The following is a 19,158-nucleotide window of genomic DNA, read 5'->3' as shown; positions in this document are numbered from 1 at the left end:
AACCTGGATGCCTAGACACTACTTCTATAGTTTTTGCTTCTATAAAGTTTCATCTAAACAGAATAGTAAGAGTGTCATCTCATGCGTCTGACTTTCATCAGTTGGCTTGATGCCTATGAGATTCACCCACGTGAACATGTACAACATCCAAGAGAGCAAAAGGATTCAACGACAAAGCAGAAGGACAACACGTTAACGACAATTTGGTCAACAACGAACCTCTGCAAAGTCATAAGAGATTCCGTAAGACTGTAGAATAATGACTTCAAAAGGATACTGAAATGTTAGCAACTGGAGAATGGGACTGTGTAGAAAAGTGCCATTCAAGAGGAGGGTGAAATGGAGAAAACTTTACATGAATATGTAACAGAAAAGTTATATAGGATCCGGCATTGCCAGGAGCTGTGGTGTAGGTCGCAGATGCAGCTTGGATCTGGTGTTGCTGTGGTTGTGGCATAGGCCAGCGGCTATAGCTTTGATTAGACCCCTAGCCAGGGAACCTCCATATGCTGCGGGTGTGACCCTCAAAAAGACAATAAATAAATAAATAAATAAATCTCTACTTTAAAAAAAAAAAAAAAACACATGCACACATGCAGGGTTCCCGTCATGGTTCAGTGGTTAATGAATCCGACTAGGAACCATGAGGTTGCGGCTTCATTCCCTGGCCTCGCTCAGTGGCTGAAGGATCCAGCATTGCCATGAGCTGTGGTGTAGGTTGCAGACATGGCTTGGATCTGGCATTGCTATGGCTCTGGTGTAGGCCAGCAACTACAACTCCAATTAGATCCCCAGCCTAAGAATCTCCACATGCCACAGGCACAGCCATAGAAAAGATAAAAAGACAAAAACAAACAAACAAAAAAAAGACACATGCACCTGCATGCTCATTGCAGCTCTATTCATAACAGCCAAGACATAGAATCAACCCAAATGTCCACTGACAGGTGATTGGATTAGGAAGATGTGGTATATATACACACAACGGAATACTACTCAGCCACAAAAAGAACAAAATAATGCCATTTGCAGCAACATGGATGGAACTAGAGATTCTCATCCTGAGTGAAGTAAGTCAGAAAGAGTAAGACAAATACCATACGATATCACTTATATCTGGAATCCAATATAGGGCACAAATGAACCTTTGCACAGAAGAGAAAATGGTGAATAGACTTGTGGTTGCCAAGGGGGGAAGGGGAAGGAGTGGAAGGACTGGGAACTTGGGGTAAATAGATGCAGAAAGTTGCCTTCGGTATGGATTAGCAATGGGATCCCGCTGTGTAGCACTGGGAACTCTGTCTAGTCACTTATGATGGAGCACATAATGAGAGAAAAAAGAATGTGTACATATTTGTGTAACTGGGTCATCATGCTGTTCAGTATAAAAAATATATATATATATATATAAATAAATGATTAAAAAAAGAAAGTTTTAAAGCATGTGTTTGAGAAAGAAGACCATTTAGTCAAGAAGGAAGAACCATAGCAAAAAAGGAGGGAAATTTCTGATAGTAAGGCTCTGATAGAAAATCTGACAGTAAGTCTTATACCATAAACCACAAGTATATGTTTACATATCATGCCGATTTTAAATTTCTCTTGTTTTTAGCCTCAGATACATCTCCATTTTTGGACCATTATTTCATTGACAAAGGGTCTTACTTGATAATATATCTTCCTTAATTTAATCATTATTACAACATAGAGATAATAACTGATAACTCTTTTTGGATAAGTTACTTTCCATAGAAAAACCTTAACTCTTGAACAATTAAAAGAAAATCTTGATGAAAAACCACACATTCAAAGATAGATAATATAACTTTTGTTTAGATATTACTCAACCAAAAATAAATGATTTAGTTCAGAGGTTTTGAAGCACTGAAAAATTTAAGGAACCTGTCCCGGATCTTCTTGGTCCTCACCCCATAGATGACAGGGTTCACCATGGGTGGGACCAGAAGGTAGATGTTGGCCACAAATATGTGGACATGGGCTGCCACGTGGTGCCCAAACCTGTGGGTGAGAAAAGAGAAGAAGGCTGGGGTATAGGACACCAGGATCACACACACATGGGAGCCACAGGTGCCCAAGGTCTTGAGGCGGGCATCCTTGGACGGGAGGTGGAAGACAGTGTGGAGGACGAGGACATAGGAACAGATGATCAATAGGAAGTCCACTCCTCCTGTAAGGAAGGCAACAGCGAGGCTGTAGGCCCTGAGGACTCTCGTCTCCGCACAGGCGATCTTGATGAGGGCCATAAACTCACAGTAGGTGTGGGAAAGGACATTGGTTCTGCAGTAAGGCAGCCACCGAAGCAGGAAGGGGTGAGGACTAAGGAGGGCTGTGCCCCGGAGCACAACAGCTAGACCCATCCCCCAAGTCACAGCGTGGGTCAGAATAGCGGAGTGTCTTAGCGGATTACAAATGGCTACATAGCGGTCAAAGGCCATGGCCAGGAAGAAGCCAGACTCCATGGTGGAGCAGGAGTGAATTAGGAACACTTGGGTGAGGCAGGCTTCAAAGTGAATCTCTCTGTCATGGAACCAGAAGATACTGAGAAGTTTGGGCACGGCGGTGGTGCACACAATGAGGTCAGCCACAGCCAGCATGCAGAGGAAGAGGTACATTGGCTCGTGGAGGCTGGAGTCTGTCTTGATGATAAAGAGAAGAGAGCAGTTTCCCAGGAGAGCCAAAAGGTAGCCCACACAAAAGGGGATGGAGATCCAGATGTGAGCAGCCTCCAACCCAGGAATGCCGATGAGAATGAAGGTGGACGGATGGACATCCGTCTTATTGTATGCTGGCATAACCGGTCTCAGATGTTTTAATTTTTCCTTCATGGATTTTCCTCTGAAGCAAACAAATAACATACATTTTGAAGCCTCTGAGAAGTTAAGCCAGAACGCAGGGGACTGCAGCCCATGGAATCAAGGCAAAGTCTGTAAATATTTAGACGGAAATTATTTTATCGTCTGCGGGAGTGTGAAATGCTATTTCGGAGTTGTAATTTGCAATGTGGTTATTCTATAGATGCTAAATAAGCGAACATATCTAGGTATCGAAAATTGGAGTGAAGTACATAGAAATCTAAAATCCTCCACTGATAAGAAAGGACTATCAATTGAAAGCCGAAGAGTATGTAAGAGCCATTGGTTTGAATAACTCAGTAACAAAAGTGCTATTTTAAAATACAAAATAGAGTAAAAGATGCAGGATGATAGAAGATTTTGAATAAAAAATATACTTTTTTTTAGATTTTAGTTATAATAGTTTGGGCATATGCCAAATTACAAGTGGTAGTTTTGAGATGTTATATTTTTATTTTTCTACATCATTCCCTTTTATTCCATTACAAATTGTTACTTGGCAGAGATCATATCCTTTCACGTATTTGCTTTTTGCTCTAGGGAATGGAATGAAGAAAATGAGCAAAGGTCAAGGTAAGGGAGTATTATTATTTTTCTGGTAAATGAGTTCTATGTAAATTTAAGATGAGCCACGGAATCACCATAAATTGATTAGTGTCAACACTAATCCCCAAACACTATAGTGCGTGAACAGTTTATACTATTTATACCATTTTTATATCATTTACACTACAGTTATGTAAGGCTTTACAAAGTTTACATGAACCACTAGGAGGCAAGTGCTCTTGAGGCAAGGATTTTATAAAAGGAAAATGGCATAATGCATTTAAGACAGAATTGGGCAGCAAGAAACGCGGCTCAACTATCATTGATTTCTAAGGTTTGTTCAGAACATAGGGCTGCAGTCCCATCCTTCCCCTTGTTGGCTTTCTTCTCCGAAGGACTGAACGAAGCAGAGACGCCCATGCACACATTTATTCTCCAGGAAAGTGGAAGCCACATCAACTGAGTAAAATTGAGGCCATCTCATCAGGGGCCACAAACCTACATGGGCTCAGGTGCCCCAAGAAATCTCATCCAAGCATGTTTTTCAGAGCCTCTTGGCTCTGACACGAGCGCTGAAACACCTCCCATCTGGCTACTGCCCACTTAGCCCACGACAGAAATGAGGGCAGCTGCGCAGCCTTACCGCACCTGTCTCGCTTGAGAGAAGCTCCACGGCTTCCACCTCTTCCCAGTGAGCTCAGTTATAAACATGTTTGCCCGTTTCGGAGGCTCCCATGGGCCCTGGTGGGGAAGGGTCACCCTACAGCGTCAGTGAAAGAAACATTTGGGAGTTAAAGATTTGAGTTCAGAACTCAGGTTCTCAGTGTTTAGAGCTGACAGGTTAATAACAGGAAAATCTCAGAAAAGGGAGAGGGAAAGAGCTGAGTCTTCCTCAGTTGTCCGGAGCCGGCCTTTCGGCAGGATGGCTGGAATGTTCGAATAGTTTGTTTTGAATACTACCATATATATAAATTTAAAAAATAAAGATAGTATTTAGTCCCTTGGTTTTAAACAATGCCTTCTATTTTTACTAGAAGAAAACATAAAGAAAAAACTAGCATCCATCCTAATGTCAACTTGATTGATATTTGGTTTACTTTTATGTCATAATTTTCATATTCATATGATTTTAAGTATTTAAGTCATAGTAGACTTTAACATTTTATACCATAACCCATTTCAAGTCATGAGATACACTTTTTCCTTTCATAATGAATCAGAATAAAGTCCGCTGAATTTTTTTCAATGCATGTCAGAGTAGTTTTATATGTGCACACGGTGCAGAAGTACGACCCCTTCATCTGGTTAATTAACATGTCTGTCAACTCACATATTTGTCTGTGTGTGAGAACATGTGTGTGTGTGTGTGTGTGTGTGTGTGTGTGTGTGTGAGAGAGAGAGAGAGAGAGAGAGAGAGAGGAAGAGAACATTTGTTCTGCTCTTTAGCAAACTTTGATTCGATAACAGAGGGTTATTAACTATAGTGCCCATGTCACATGCTAAATCCTCAGACCTTATTCATCCTACGGTTGAAAGTTTGTATCCTTTTACCAGCCTCCTCCCGTTTCTTCCCCTAAAACCGCCCTTGGCAACTCCTTTCCTCTGTTGTTTCTAACACAGAAAACTCACTCAATTATATGAAACGTAAAAATGCAACTTCGTTGAAAATTGAACCGTATCCCTTTGTTGTACAACAGAACTTGACAGAACATCGTAAATCAACTATACTTTAATAATAATAATAATAATAATAATAAATCTAAAAAGAAAAAAGAAAACGGAATTGCATGTAAACAACACTGTGGAAACTGACATCTTTGAACAGGTAGTTCTCAGCCATTGAGGTTTACGGCTTGACTTTACCTGTATGTATTCCAGGCTTCTTTAAGACCTCTAAAAAATCTCTTGAATCTTTTTCTGTGTCAAAATCACTATTTTTTTCAATTGTACACCTTGGAATTTTATCACTGAATTTTAAATTTAGTTATTGTTTTATGTTTGTCTTCAGTATGCGTCATATAAATGACATACATATATCACACCCCCTTTATTTGGAGATTCTATACTTGCAAATTTGCCTTCTCTCAAAAATTTATTTGTAGCTCCAAATAAATATTATTACACTTTCCCAGTCATCCGAAGACACGCAGCGAGCTGGGACAAATGAAGTTGCCTGACATGCACATTCCTAGCTGAGGCTGCACAACGTGAGATGCTGACGTTAAATTTCAGTTCTCACATTGTAAACAAGAGTCATTTTGCATTATACTCAGTGCTATATTTTTCTTATTTTGCTGATTTCTGTTGATGACCTCATTGTTTGTAACAGCTTCCAAGTGTAGTGCTGGAGTGCACTGCAATAAGTAAAAATTTTAAAATTTATTTATGAAGTACACAAGCACAGAATAATATTTATCTAGTGTTCCTAAGTGCAGGAACGTTGTGATGTGTCTTATGGAGAAGATGACTTGGTTACCATCAAGTATTGTGCTAACTATTGGCTGTGGATCAAAAACATAGCACATCCAGACAAAGGAAGAGGAAATTCGCCTACCTGTATACGAAACCATCTGAAAAGTACCAGTGACACCTACAGTGTGTAATGAAGAGGGGGAAAAGATGGAGAAGATAGTAAATTGTTGGATTGATGAGATGACAACTAATTGTTTGTCCTCCAATACTGTTGTGAGGACAAAAAAATGAATCAGCTCACCCAGGCTGAAAAAAAATGTCAAACGCTTCTTGATTAGGTGCTGGCTGGCTTGTATGTTTCAAAAAGCAAAGAGGCATGAACGGTATTGATCTTACAGCGGACGCAGGTTCTGCTCATCAGGAAGCTACAGAAGAATTTTTAAATGTCTGTTATGTGTACAGGAAAGTGATTATTTGGAAGAACGAGTTTTTAACACTGTTGAGACTGGCTTAGTACAAGGATGTTGGCGTATGAATGTATAGGAAACAAGTGGCCTCCCGAAGCTTCTGGCTTTTAATTACTTAAAGATTATGCAGTTAATTGCTAGTGAGAACCATGTATTAAAAATTGTGTCCTTAAATCGAAATACATAAAATAAGGTTATTTACTGACCAACTCTTCATCGACTGATGAAAATGTTATGCCAAGAGGCTTGTAGGAACTTAACCTCTGTGCTTTCCATAGGAACAGTAGTTCCGTATTTTCAAATCCCATGGGGTTCATGCTGACTCTATAGAAAATAATAGAGAAGAATGAGAATGGACTGTGTGTGTGATACATACGATATGTGTGTGTACTCACAGGTGTGCACACACACACACACAGACACACATGTCCAGGGGCGGACTTGCTCTCTTATCCTTCCTCATGGGCTGAAAGAGTCTATGGGTGCAGAGCAGAGCCAGTCGGGGAGAGGGGTGACGTGGGAAAGCTGAGATTTTTCTTTGTATTCCTTGCAATCTGCCTTTTCTTGTTCTGTGCTCCACCAGGGTCCTGTAACTTCCCATTTAGATCTGGGAACTCTTATAAATGTATTTTTATCCATTAATGGTGGGGGAAGAGCATCAGAACTTCCTATTCTGTCACCTTGCTAACATAAACTTCATTTTTTGGTCTTTTTTTTTTTTAGGGGTGCACCCATGGCATATGGAGGTTCCCAGGCTAGGGGTCTAATCGGAGCTGCAGCCACCAGCCTACACCACAGCCACAGCCACATGGGATCCTTAACCCACTGAGCGAGGCCAGGGATCAAATCTGCAACCTCACAGTTCCTAGTCAGATTCGTTTCTGCTGCACCATGATGGGAACTCCAAAAACCTCATTTTTTCACTTTCTTTTGCTTAGAAGCCAGGGCTCCCCAGTGGCTCTCTCTCTCTTTTTGACTCAGAACCAGATTAGAAATAAGGACCCTCAGAGACCTTTTGTCTTTCACAAAACTGGCTCTGGGGGTTTCTACTGAAAGCATCTCCCAGCAAAGAGCAGCACCCGCATAAAGACCAAGAGATGGAGACAAAAGAGAGTCAGGGTCCATCCCGGCGCTCCGTCTGGTGAGTCTTCTCCCTCTCCCAGCTCCCAGGGCATCCACAGGACACAGCGGAGGGAAACGGGGAAAGAAGAGGAACAGAAGAGGAGGACGGGAGAGACAAGATCAGTTGGAGAGAAAGAAGGCTAAGACGAAAGCTTAGAGAATGAGTAAGATCACATTTAGGAAGGGCCATAGGATCCTGGAATAAACATGCGGATTTCAGCCATTTTAGAAAGATCAGTCTCCTAATATCTAAAGAGTTACGGATAACACAGCATCTCCGGAATAGGCTCAAAGTGTTCAAGGTCGGTTTAAAACGAACAACATAGTTAATGTTTTTATCTGTATTATCTTTTATACATAAAAATGCTTGTTGATGTTCCTTTGATTACAGAGGAAATAAATTACTCAGCTGGGTTTCAACACAATTGGCTGCAGAGCTCATACTTTTGAGGACTGTAAACTACTGTGTGGTAATAACCCCAAGAAATGATGATGATTTTAACTAGTTCCATTAGGATGACAATAAATGTACTGATTATAAAGATGCCAGAGAAGTAAAATTAGGTGTATTTTTTTAACGTGTGAGGGGAAAGGAGGATGAGACTCAGCTATTTTTCTTTTTTCTTTTTAAAAAAATTTTCAGTGCAATTGGCACACATGTTATATTTGTTTCAGGTGTACAACGTAACGTATATATTGAGAAATGACCACCACGATAAGAAAGGCAACACTCATCACCACGCATGGTTACAATCGGATCTGGGACCTATCCAGTTCACAGGGTGGTAGTGACCTTAAAACACACAAGAATAAAATTTTGTTCTTCTGTACATGTCTTTCAGTCATTTCTGCTTGGGTATTCATATCCCTGACCATTGAACCAACTACTGAGGCCCCATTGTAGGGTATGATTATCTGCGTTCAGCCATGTAACTTCTAACTTCCCTATGATTTTGTATTTAAACACAGAATATACCATCTCTCCCTCTAACAGCAACAAAACCCAGAAATGTAGTGTCTTTTTTTAATGGCGATCTACCTCTTAGCTAAAGTGATTTTCTCATTTACTGAGAATCTACTGCACGTGGGTGTAAGGAAAAGGAAAAAGAGTTTTAATAACTTTCTGAGACTACTGCCTACATTCTTGATCTTCAGAGGTACTATTTTGAAATACAGGAAAATACTTAATAAGAGAATCTGTCGTTAACTTTTGCTAATAAATCACAGAAAAACTTGCTTCCATAATTACATCCTACTTTGACTCTTGCGCTGTTCATAGCACACCTTGGAGAGTATTCACTTTTCTGTTAGGAGGCCAGAACATGAGAGAAGAAAGACTTTTTTCATAAGGATATTCACAGTGTCGCCTACAAACAGCATCCACTGCTTTTAGTTTCCCTTCGTTTCAAATTCTTCCTAGGAGTTTACCATTTCTCCCTAGGAGTTCCTTGATTCCTCCCATGTGTTTTATGACTGCTCCTTCTATGACCTTTTTAGCAAGGACGCCACACTCTGCTTGGCTTTGCCTCCCATGTATGAAAGTCTAGATGACACCTGCTTGTCCTAGTGAAACCAGGAGCATAACTTCCACTGCTCTTCTGACATCTTCCAATAACACAAAATGATGAAAAGACACTGACTATAAAACAGTTGTAAGTCATAAATGATCAAATTCTTTGAAAATATGCATCTCGCAAGTGCTGTAAGTAAAGTAGTTCAAATGTGTAAGAGCAGCGTTGGTAATTTTGAAAATGATAGATTCCGTTTTCTCCGGATGTGCTTTCTGTCTAGATTTTCGTCAATGTATTTGCCACGTATCCTAAATTTAGAATTATGATCCTCTTAGACCTATAGTGAAGACACTGACACCTTGTGTTCAGCTGGACATGGGTTTAAAAGAGATGATGTGTTTGTGTGGATGCATGTGGGGGAGAGGGAGCTGGGTGTGCACGATGTGGGTGAGGCATGAACTGTCTTTTCTTACTACCATCCTCTTTCCACCGCAATTTACTAATTTCTCCTCTATTTTCTTTCTACAGCTCTATAGCTATAAGCATTGCCAGCACTTGGAATTCTTTTAAACTATTTGAGGTTCAGATCCACATGTAAAAGTAGGGTGAAACAATTCTGCTCTGTGTATTTATAAAGATTAGAAAGTTATTTGCACAAGTTCTATAGGACTGAAACCAGCATGCAAGTATCTTAGCGAATGGTAGTTGATGCTGCCATTTTAATTACATTTACTTATTTTGTAATAACAATGAATAAACATTTTAAAATGGGATGATTTTAATCCTTTAGAATTATTTTTTCGTTTAGATTACAACTTAATGAATATGTGTTCATTAACACTTTATTACAAATTTTATGTATTAACAACCATGTGTTACCATCCAATCAAATGAAACCACAGACACAACTTTAGAGGCTGGCAAAGCCCCACATATGCCAAAATTGAAAATAAATTATGTTGATGATGGTGAGAGAAAGTAACCAATGAAGTAGGTATTAACACAAAATCTTAGCATAATACCAAAGATGAAACCATTGCAAATTAGCAGAGAAGAAGGAGGCTAACAAATACAAACGTGTTATGCAGAATTCTGTATTGCAATCCACAGCATAACTCCTAAAGCCTCCTGGAGAATTCACTCTGTCACATTGCTCTTTATGTACTACATTTCTTTTTCTTTTCTTTTTTTCTTTTTTTTTTTTTTTTTGTCTTTTTGCCTTTTCTAGGGCCGCTCCCACGGCATATGGAGGTGCCCAGGCTAGGGGTCTAATCGAGCTGTAACCACCGCCACAGCAATGCAGGATCTGAGCCGTGTCTGCAAACTACACCATAGTTCATGGCAATGCCAGATCCTTAACCCACTAAGCAAGGCCAGGGACCGAACCTGCAACCTCATGGTTCCTAGTTGGATTCGTTAACCACTGCGCCACCACGGGAATCAACTGAGGAACAGAGTGTACATAATTGTATGGTGCTCTTATTCTTCCTTAGGTTGATTGCATGGCAGAGCTTCCCTGGTACCCTGCGAAGTGAAGAACACAATTTCCTAAGGGACATGGATTTATGCACCGCCAAGCAGGATGTCCCTTCTCAATGATACCCGGTTACATCCCTCCTCCTTCTTGTTGCTGGGAATCCCGGGACTAGAAACGCTCCATGTCTGGATTGGCTTCCCCTTCTGTGCTGTGTATGTGACTGCCCTCTTAGGGAATGTCACTATCCTGTTTGTGATCCAGGCGGAGAGCAGCCTGCACCAGCCCATGTTCTACTTCCTGGCCATGTTGGCTTCCATCGACCTGGGTCTTTCCACAGCTACCATCCCGAAGATGCTCGGGATCTTCTGGTTTGGTCTCCGAGAGATTGACTTTGAAGCCTGCCTCACCCAGATGTTCTTCATCCACAATTTCACTGGAATGGAGTCAGCAGTCCTCTTGGCCATGGCTTATGACCGCTACGTGGCCATCTGCAACCCACTGCGATACACGGCCATCCTCACCAACACGGCTGTTTCGGTGATTGGTCTTGGTGTGTTAGTGAGGGCATTTGGTTTTGTGTTTCCATTTGTGTTTCTCATTTTACGACTACCCTTCTGTGGGAATCACGTCATCCCTCATACCTACTGTGAACACATGGGACTTGCTCGTCTGTCTTGTGCCAGCATCAAGGTCAACGTTATTTACGGCTTATGTGCAATTTGTAATCTCCTGTTTGACATCACAGCCATTGCCCTTTCTTATGTTCAGATACTCCGGGCGGTTTTTCGTCTTCCTTCCCGTGAAGCCCGACTCAAGTCCCTCAGCACCTGTGGTTCTCACGTTTTTGTGATCCTCGCCTTCTACACACCAGCCCTCTTTTCCTTCATGACCCATCGCTTTGGACCCAACGTTCCCCGTTACATTCACATCCTCCTGGCCAATCTTTATGTTGTCATGCCACCGATGCTCAACCCTGTCATATACGGAGTCAGAACCAAGCAGATCTTTGATCGTGTGAAGAAAATATTATTACAAAAATAAGGAACTGAAAAGGAACATCTACGATGTATGAGGTGGAACTTCTGAGCAGAGAAACACCTTGTTATATTAAATTGTGTACATTTAAGTGTGGTTGACAAGAATATGTATTTATTTTGGTTCCCTTCTGTACCTATTTTAATGAGTTCAGAGGGTGAAACATCTAAGCTTTTTTTAAAAATCCAATTCATATGGTAAGTCATGGCCCATCACAGTCTTTATAATAATGTGATTTTTGCTCACTAGTATTGGTAGATTCAAAGCAGAATTTATAGAACACACCACATTTTTTACACTATATCTTTCATTTGGATTTTTGATGATTCTCACTCCCTTTTTCTCTCCAAGCCTTCCTGTATCTATTTCTCTCTCCCTACACTGCATCTTCCTCTTATCTCTTCAGCATTTTTCCTTTTTTTTCCTTCTATCTTCAGAAAGCAATCATCTTCCTTCCAGTATGAGGACAATGATATGATATCTTGTGATTTCACCATAAATATTATAAACATCCAAATGTTTATAATATTCACCCAAATAGATTAGGTACTGATTTCATACATGAAATGGAAGTAAGGGAATTAATGGGATTATAAAAAGCTGCATTATAAATTTCCATGTGGAGTTGGTCTCAAGTACATTTAGGTCCCATAAATCAAACGATGCCAAAAATGTAAATAAAGAAACCACTTAGAGCCTAGGGAGGCTGCCTGCTTTGACATTCCTGGTTCTATTTGTTTGCACACTTATTCTTAGACTAATTTTGCAGTTGTTGTTTTCTTTGTCTTTAACAAACAGAACTTATGTTTTGTCTTAGTTCTGTCTTTAACATATATATCAATGATCCCTATTTTACAATTATAGTTTTATTTAAAAGATTCAGCATGAAGAAAATTATATAATGTCTCTAAAGACATCAGTATATGGAGTTCCCGTTGTGGCTCAGTGGTTAACAAATCCGATTAGGAACCATGAGGTTGCGGGTTCGATCCCTGGCCTTGCTCAGTGGGTTAAGGATCCAGTGATGCCGTGAGCTGTGGTATAGGCGGCAGACATGGCTCGGATCAGGTGTTGCTGTAGTATAAGCTGGCAGCTGCAGTTCCGATTCCACCCCTAGCATGGGAACCTCCATATGCCACAGGTGCGGCCCTAAAAAGACCAAAAAAAAAAAAAAAAAGACAAAAAAAAGGAGAAAGAAATCAGTATAGTGCCCTATATATTGTTCATAATAAATACAAAAGAATTGCTAGCCATTAATATTATTATTGTTTGTATTACCATGTTTTGTTATTTATTCTCACCTTTGACAACAATGTTTTGACTCAAATAAAACCTTATTTCAGAAAAAGAAAAACACTAATTCACATGGGAGTGAATTTCTATAAGTCGGCAAATTTTAGGGCAATTTTCCTCACACCACTGAAAGTAGAACAAGGCTTACTTTTCTTTGTTTACTGTTCATTTATTCACAGTTGTTTTACAACTTCATAGTATAATAACTTGCATTGACTGTCTTCCATTCCTCTCTCTCCTGCCAGACCATAAGGAATTTGATGTGACGCATTTCTTTTAAGTGACTTACAGTGGGATTTGCAAGCTATTCAATAAATGTCTGCTGAATGAATCAATCAATAAAGAATGAAAGGACTCGGGGTTCCCGTTGTGGCTCAGCAGAAACGAATCTGACTAGGAACCATGAGGTTGCATGTTCGATCCCTGGACTCGCTTGGTGGGTTAAGGACCCGGTGTTACCATGAGCTGTGGTGTAGGTCGCAGACGTGGCTCAGATCTGGCATTGCCGTGGCTGTGGTGTAGGCCAGCGGCTACAGCTCTGATTCGACCCTTAGTCTGGGAACCTGCATATGCTGCGGGTGTGGCCCTAAGAAGACAAAAGACAAAAGACAAAAAAAAAAAAAAAAGAATGAAAGAACTCCTGTGCTTATTAGTCATAGTCTAATACTGGAAACTTGATGTTCAATGTGTAACAGCACATATTAGTGTAAGTTATCACGCCAAAAATTGTATTGAAACAGTCTGAAAGGAAGGCATCCCATACTGAGAAGGAAGTAAATGACTTAATTTTAAAAATAGCGAGTGAGTAAGTGGGTGAACATGTCTTTCCGACCCACTTAATTTATTCATGAAAAGTGGAATATAAATCAAAAAATTACTTGTGACAAGCGATTTTTAGCATTGCATAATAATAGCCTTAAACATGTTCACAATTATCATCCTGGTTAGGATGTCTCAGGTGGCAAATAAAAGAAAACCAGAGTATAAATATACTTCGGTATGATAAAATGCATCATTTCATATAACAAATAAGCTCAGAAAGACAGGATCCAAAGTTGACTGTCTCAATTGCCCCAAATGTAATAACAGTTTCAGTTTCTCTACAGCACTTTCCCTTTTTCTTTTTTTTTTTTTTAAGGGCCATAGGTGTGGCTACACCACAGCTACAGCCAAGCCAGAACCGAGCCAAGTCTGTGACGAACACCACAGCTCATGGCAATGCCGGGCCCTTAACCCACTGAGTGGGGCAGGGATCCAACTCGCATCTTCATGGATACTAGAAGGGTTCATTTCCACTGAGCCATGTTGGGAACTCCCTCTGCAGCCTTTTAAGAGCTAAAAAGAAAAAAAAAAATCTCTCAACAGGAATAATGAAGTCTTCCTTCATGACAGAATGTCCAGCTATGCTAGTGAATTTTTCTATGATTAAATATTATAATTTTACTTCTATGTTTTATTCATTACGTTAAAAGATACATTTTGATTTGTGATTTGGGAATATTAGGATAACACATCTTTCTTTGATTTCCATTTATTTCATATACCTAAATATACTTCTTTTAATTTTTATGTTTATTTAAATTTTATATATATGTGTGTGTATATATATCCATATATACTTCTATATGTATATAGAAGTAAGACTAGCACGCATGGGAAAAAAATCAGAGGCTTTGTCTTAGATGATTATAATGATATGTTAACAAATTATTGAGTGCTAAGACATGACTGTGGAAGAGAAGATGCACATATTGGTGACCAATGTCCTAAATTGCATTTTTATATCTAATAACATCAGGACACAAACTTCACCCAATAGGAGATGCTGCTCACTTCATATTAGTTTTGTATCTCTGACTCCTACTGACCATACAAATGTGTGTTGAGTGGTGGGTGTCGGGGGGCATGTCTGCCTCCACATCAGCCCCTCGGCCCCAAGTGCAGACAACGGGATCTTTCTCGGCAGACTCTGAGGTGTTAGCCCTGGTTCCCGTAGGGGATTTGAGGTGGCTTTGTTTTCAGACACGCCCCCAAGGAGTCTAAGCAGAGGTAGTATAAGACTTTATTCTCCTTAGTAGACACTCCAGAGCTCTCCAACTCTACTCCTGCTGGAGGTGAGTTGCCTACTAAGTGTGGGTTGGAGACAGATAGTGACCAGGGATTATTCTCTAAAAGTAAAGGAACAGGCCACAACTGAACTTATTAAACTAGTGTACAGCTGACTACTGCAGGAAGACTTCCTGATAAAAAGGGTATTTCCTAGATCATGCTGAGACAGATTTTTAAATTAACTATCAATAGCGGCAACTAAAAGTTGTGTGTAAATATGATTTTCTCTCCTAGTGATAACTATGTATGAAAGCAAGGTCTTTCATAAGAATAATTTTAAAAAGGTCATCAGAGGCCTGATGCGCTGGTTTATCGAGTTGTTTACCATGTGAGAATCAAAGAATTAAAAAGCCTGCAGATAGACACTACACACAGTCTTGTAGGAGCTTATTGGCTGGGGAACCTATTGTTTAAAGCCATTAATAAAATACTTCACAAAATTTAGACTTATTGCCATCATGCTTCTCATAGGTACAGCTGAGGCTTTCTTTCCTTTCTTCCTTCTAGCCCCCCTTTCTGTTTGTTTTCTTCTCTTTTTCTTTCCTTTCTTCTGTTTCTCTTTTCATTCCTCCCTTTCCTCTCCTCCTATATGCCTCTGTTTCTCCATTATTTGCCCCATAATATTGTCGTATCTCTTTTTTTGTAAGCGAGAAAGAAAGAAAGAAGAAGGAGAAAGCAAGCGAGCAGGGAGAGACAGGAGGAGGGTGGAAGGAAGCAAAGAAGAAAGGAAGGAAGGAAAGAAGGAAGCTCAATCTAAACCATAACATCAGTGTGTAAATCAGAATTGTGGGTTTTTCAGCCTGTGTTGACCATCAATGGATGGTCAATAAAGACACTGGGAAACATGTCTTTACTCTCTCAAATCTTCTTTCAACATATTTTTTTTTCATTCTTTCCCCCCCCCCAAATTAAACACTCCCAACACAAGGAATGATATATTGGGTATATTGGGATATTTTGGGGAATTTGGCAACCAGTAGCAAGTTTGAAGCACTTTTATTAATTTCCATCAAAATACTATGAGCAAAGGGAGAGCTTTCTCTCTTGAAGGTCTCCAACTATAATATTCCCAACTCTGAATATAACTCCATTTTTATATCTGATGCACAGTATAATATGCCTATCTTTGTGGAACTCTCTGCATCTGAGAAATAGTACAACGTTTCTATGGGGATATATGAATAAATGTAAAATGATGCAGTAAGGAAGCAGAGCTCTTCCTTTGGATCTGATTTTTGAAATCTGTGCCATTAGAACAAGTGGGATTGAACAAACCGGTCTGAGAAATCCTGCTGAAATCCTATCACTCTATACGTCTAGGCACATCTATGTTTTTATATGTTTTGTCAAGTTCCATGTGCAGGATTCTGTACTTGCTGTTTTGTTATTTCATGTTGATATGTTTAAGTTGGGTGTATTTTGTCTCCAAGGTAGACTCAGGTCTCAATATAAACATAAAACCCTTCCTGTTTTTTTAATTCACTCCTGGTTTTGCTTTGGGTCATGAGTGTCTGATCCTCCAGAGGGAGACCATTCATAAAGTTAGGGTTCCTTCTACCTGGTGAGCGCTCTGTCTGTGCCTACATCTGCCTCTGAACTCAGGTTTTAGCATCGGCTTTCATAATAAAGAAAACACCGACTGAAATTTAAGCCTATAGGAGAAAGCTAGAGATAAGCTTCTATCCTTCTTATTTTCCCTTCTAGAGGTGGTCATCTGTGTGTCTTCTCATCAACGGCAACATGTCTCGCACCAACGCTTCTGCTTTCCACCCAGACACCTTCTCTCTGATGGGGATCCCAGGGCTGGAGGATGCCCATGTCTGGATCTCCCTGCCTTTTTGCTCCATTTACCTAATGGCTCTCCTGGGCAACGCTACCATTTTGCTGATCATCTGGTTTGACCGCACACTGCGGGATCCCATGTTCTACTTTCTAGCTATCTTATCCACGATAGATTTGGCCCTCTCCACATCCTCAGTGCCCCGGATGCTGGGGATATTCTGGTTTGATGCACATGAAATTGGTTTCTCAGCCTGTGTGGCCCAGATGTTCCTGATTCACACCTTCACAGGAATGGAGTCTGCTGTCCTGCTGGCCATGGCCTTTGACCGCTACGTGGCCATCTGTGCACCACTCCACTACACCACCATCCTGACACCCCGTGTGCTAGCAGGCATTGGTGTTGGTATTATAATGCGCCCGGTTCTGCTCATGTTGCCCATTCTCTACCTAACCCATCGTCTGCCCTTCTGTGGGGCTCACATTATTGCCCACTCCTACTGTGAGCACATGGGCATTGCCAAGTTGGCCTGTGCCAGCATTCGGATTAATGCTATTTACGGTCTCTTTGTGGCTTCTTTTCTCATTCTGGATGTGGCACTGGTTGGAATCTCTTATGCCCATATCCTTCGAGCACTTTTCCGCCTCCCATCTCAAGATGCTCGTCTCAAAGCTCTGAGCACCTGTGGGTCACATGTAGGCGTCATGTGTGTTTTCTATATACCCTCTCTATTCTCTTTTCTCACCCATCGGTTTGGCCAAAGAATTGCCCGCTATGTCCACATTCTTGTTGCCAGTCTCTATGTGGTCATCCCACCTGCTCTGAATCCCATCATCTATGGTGTTAGGACAAAGCAGATTCGAGAGCACGCGATCCGTGTTTTCACGTCAAAGTAGGGTAGTTCTTGGGGACGTGTTAAACTTAAGAGTTCAGCAGTCAACTTTACCTCTACTCTAGATCATCTGAAAATAGTTCTCATATCAAAAGATCCTGCAGATCCTAAAGGAGGGTCTCCTGGACTTAAATTCCAGCATCTCCTTTCCATGTTGATGTTGAATATTTATTTTTATTGACTGTAGGGTTCCATTGTAGTAGGGAAAACATCCTGCTGGAAGTCCTTTCGTTTTTAACTATGGAAATTTAGCAAGCATCCATGCCTCTGTATTTAAAAATAGGACAATATTCCAGCTGGGCATCATTAGTCTACATAAATTGCCATGTTTTCTCTTAAAAGAGGACTAAATTTGAACTTAAGAACAATCTTGATTGATTTCTGAATCATAAATTTTAATCTACTTGATTTTCTGAGGACATCACTAGGTTACTGAGTAAAGTTTTTAAAACATTTACAGTCCTTCGCTTTGATTTTAGCACCTTTTTCCTTACTGCTCGTGAAAACCTATAGACACTACCCTAACTTTGCAACCACCTTCCTTTCTGGAGATGCGTGGAATGAAAGTATTTAAATCAGTATTTGTGCTAAAGAATGAAAATCTTCTTTATAAAATAAGCTTTGATATACAGAATTCTAACAGTGGAATTCTGAGTCATGGGTGACTGTGTGTGTATTGACACAGGTTAAATATATTTAGACAAGCTACTGTCTATATGGACCATTTCTTCCTCTTCAAAGGCATCTTCATTTGTGAAATGCAATAAATACACATTCTTTGGGATTTGATGCTTTGCCAAGATAGGTAAATCTCAGACAAGTTCAGGTAGAAAATACATTTTCAAAGTCAGCAACTTTCACAGGAATTTCCTAGATATTCTTATTAAAATATTTTGGGTAATCTTATAATTTCATATCTCCAGCATGACTCCTAGGTATCAAATGTGTTCTATTATTATTATTATTATTATTATTGAAATTGATGTTAGCAGAAATTGACCTGCACATAAAAATAATGAAATTGAACAAATTAAGAAATGCAGTAAGATTCTACTACATGGAGTTTCCATTGTTGCTCAGCAGGTTAAGAACCCTTCTAGTATCCACGAGGATGCAGATTCGATCCCTGGCCTCGCTCAGTAGGTTAAGGATCTTGTGTTGCCACAAGCTATGGCACAGGTCGCAGAGGTGGCTTGGATCCCACATTGCTGTGGCTGGGTGGTATAGGCTGGCACCTGCAGCTCTGACTCAACCCCTAACCTGGGAACAGACATATGCCGTAGCTGTGGCCCTAAAAAGGAAAAAAATGATTCCATTATACACCTCAAAAACTGCTAAAATTTAAAAATTAAGAGAGCAATACCAAGGGCAGGTAAAGTACAAGGCAATAACACATTTCATTCATTTTTTCCCCATATGTAAAACACTGTGTTTCTACTCTGTATACTCTACAGTGTGCTCACCACCAAAACTTTATTTCCATCCATCGCCATACATCTGATTCGCATTCACCCATTTTACCCCCACACACATCCCCTGGAACCACTGTTCTGTTCTCTGTATGTACATGTTTGTTTCTGTTTGGCTTTTTTTTTTCATTTATTTTATTTTATTAGTTTTTTTTTAATATTTTACATATAA

At 40.2% G+C, this 19,158-nt stretch overlaps 4 protein-coding genes across 4 annotated transcripts in view; 2 read left to right on the top strand and 2 right to left on the bottom strand.

The window, feature by feature from the left end:
• The window catches only part of LOC100737856 (olfactory receptor 51G1), a 204,716-nt gene that overhangs the window by 109,058 nt on the left and 76,500 nt on the right, over positions 1–19,158 (bottom strand). The gene's annotated exons all lie outside the window — the stretch shown is intronic.
• LOC110255381 (olfactory receptor 52D1-like) lies at positions 1,863–2,903 on the bottom strand. The gene has a single exon (XM_084978281.1). The coding sequence runs from the start codon at positions 2,874–2,876 to the stop codon at positions 1,863–1,865; it is 1,014 nt and encodes a 337-aa protein (XP_084834407.1). The 5' UTR covers positions 2,877–2,903.
• Positions 10,514–11,449, top strand: LOC110255380 (olfactory receptor 52E2-like). The gene has a single exon (XM_021062388.2). The coding sequence runs from the start codon at positions 10,514–10,516 to the stop codon at positions 11,447–11,449; it is 936 nt and encodes a 311-aa protein (XP_020918047.2).
• LOC110255379 (olfactory receptor 52J3-like) lies at positions 16,528–17,521 on the top strand. The gene has a single exon (XM_084978212.1). It carries the CDS (start codon positions 16,586–16,588, stop codon positions 17,519–17,521), a length of 936 nt encoding a protein of 311 aa, XP_084834338.1. The 5' UTR covers positions 16,528–16,585.

The sequence above is a fragment of the Sus scrofa genome, chromosome 9 (genome assembly GCF_054392235.1).
Source record: "Sus scrofa isolate SSC_HxYL_T2T_F1_AM1 chromosome 9, Sscrofa_HxYL_maternal_Yorkshire_Landrace_v2.0, whole genome shotgun sequence".
NCBI lineage: Eukaryota > Metazoa > Chordata > Mammalia > Artiodactyla > Suidae > Sus > Sus scrofa.
This window is presented reverse-complemented; position numbering and strand designations above follow the sequence as displayed.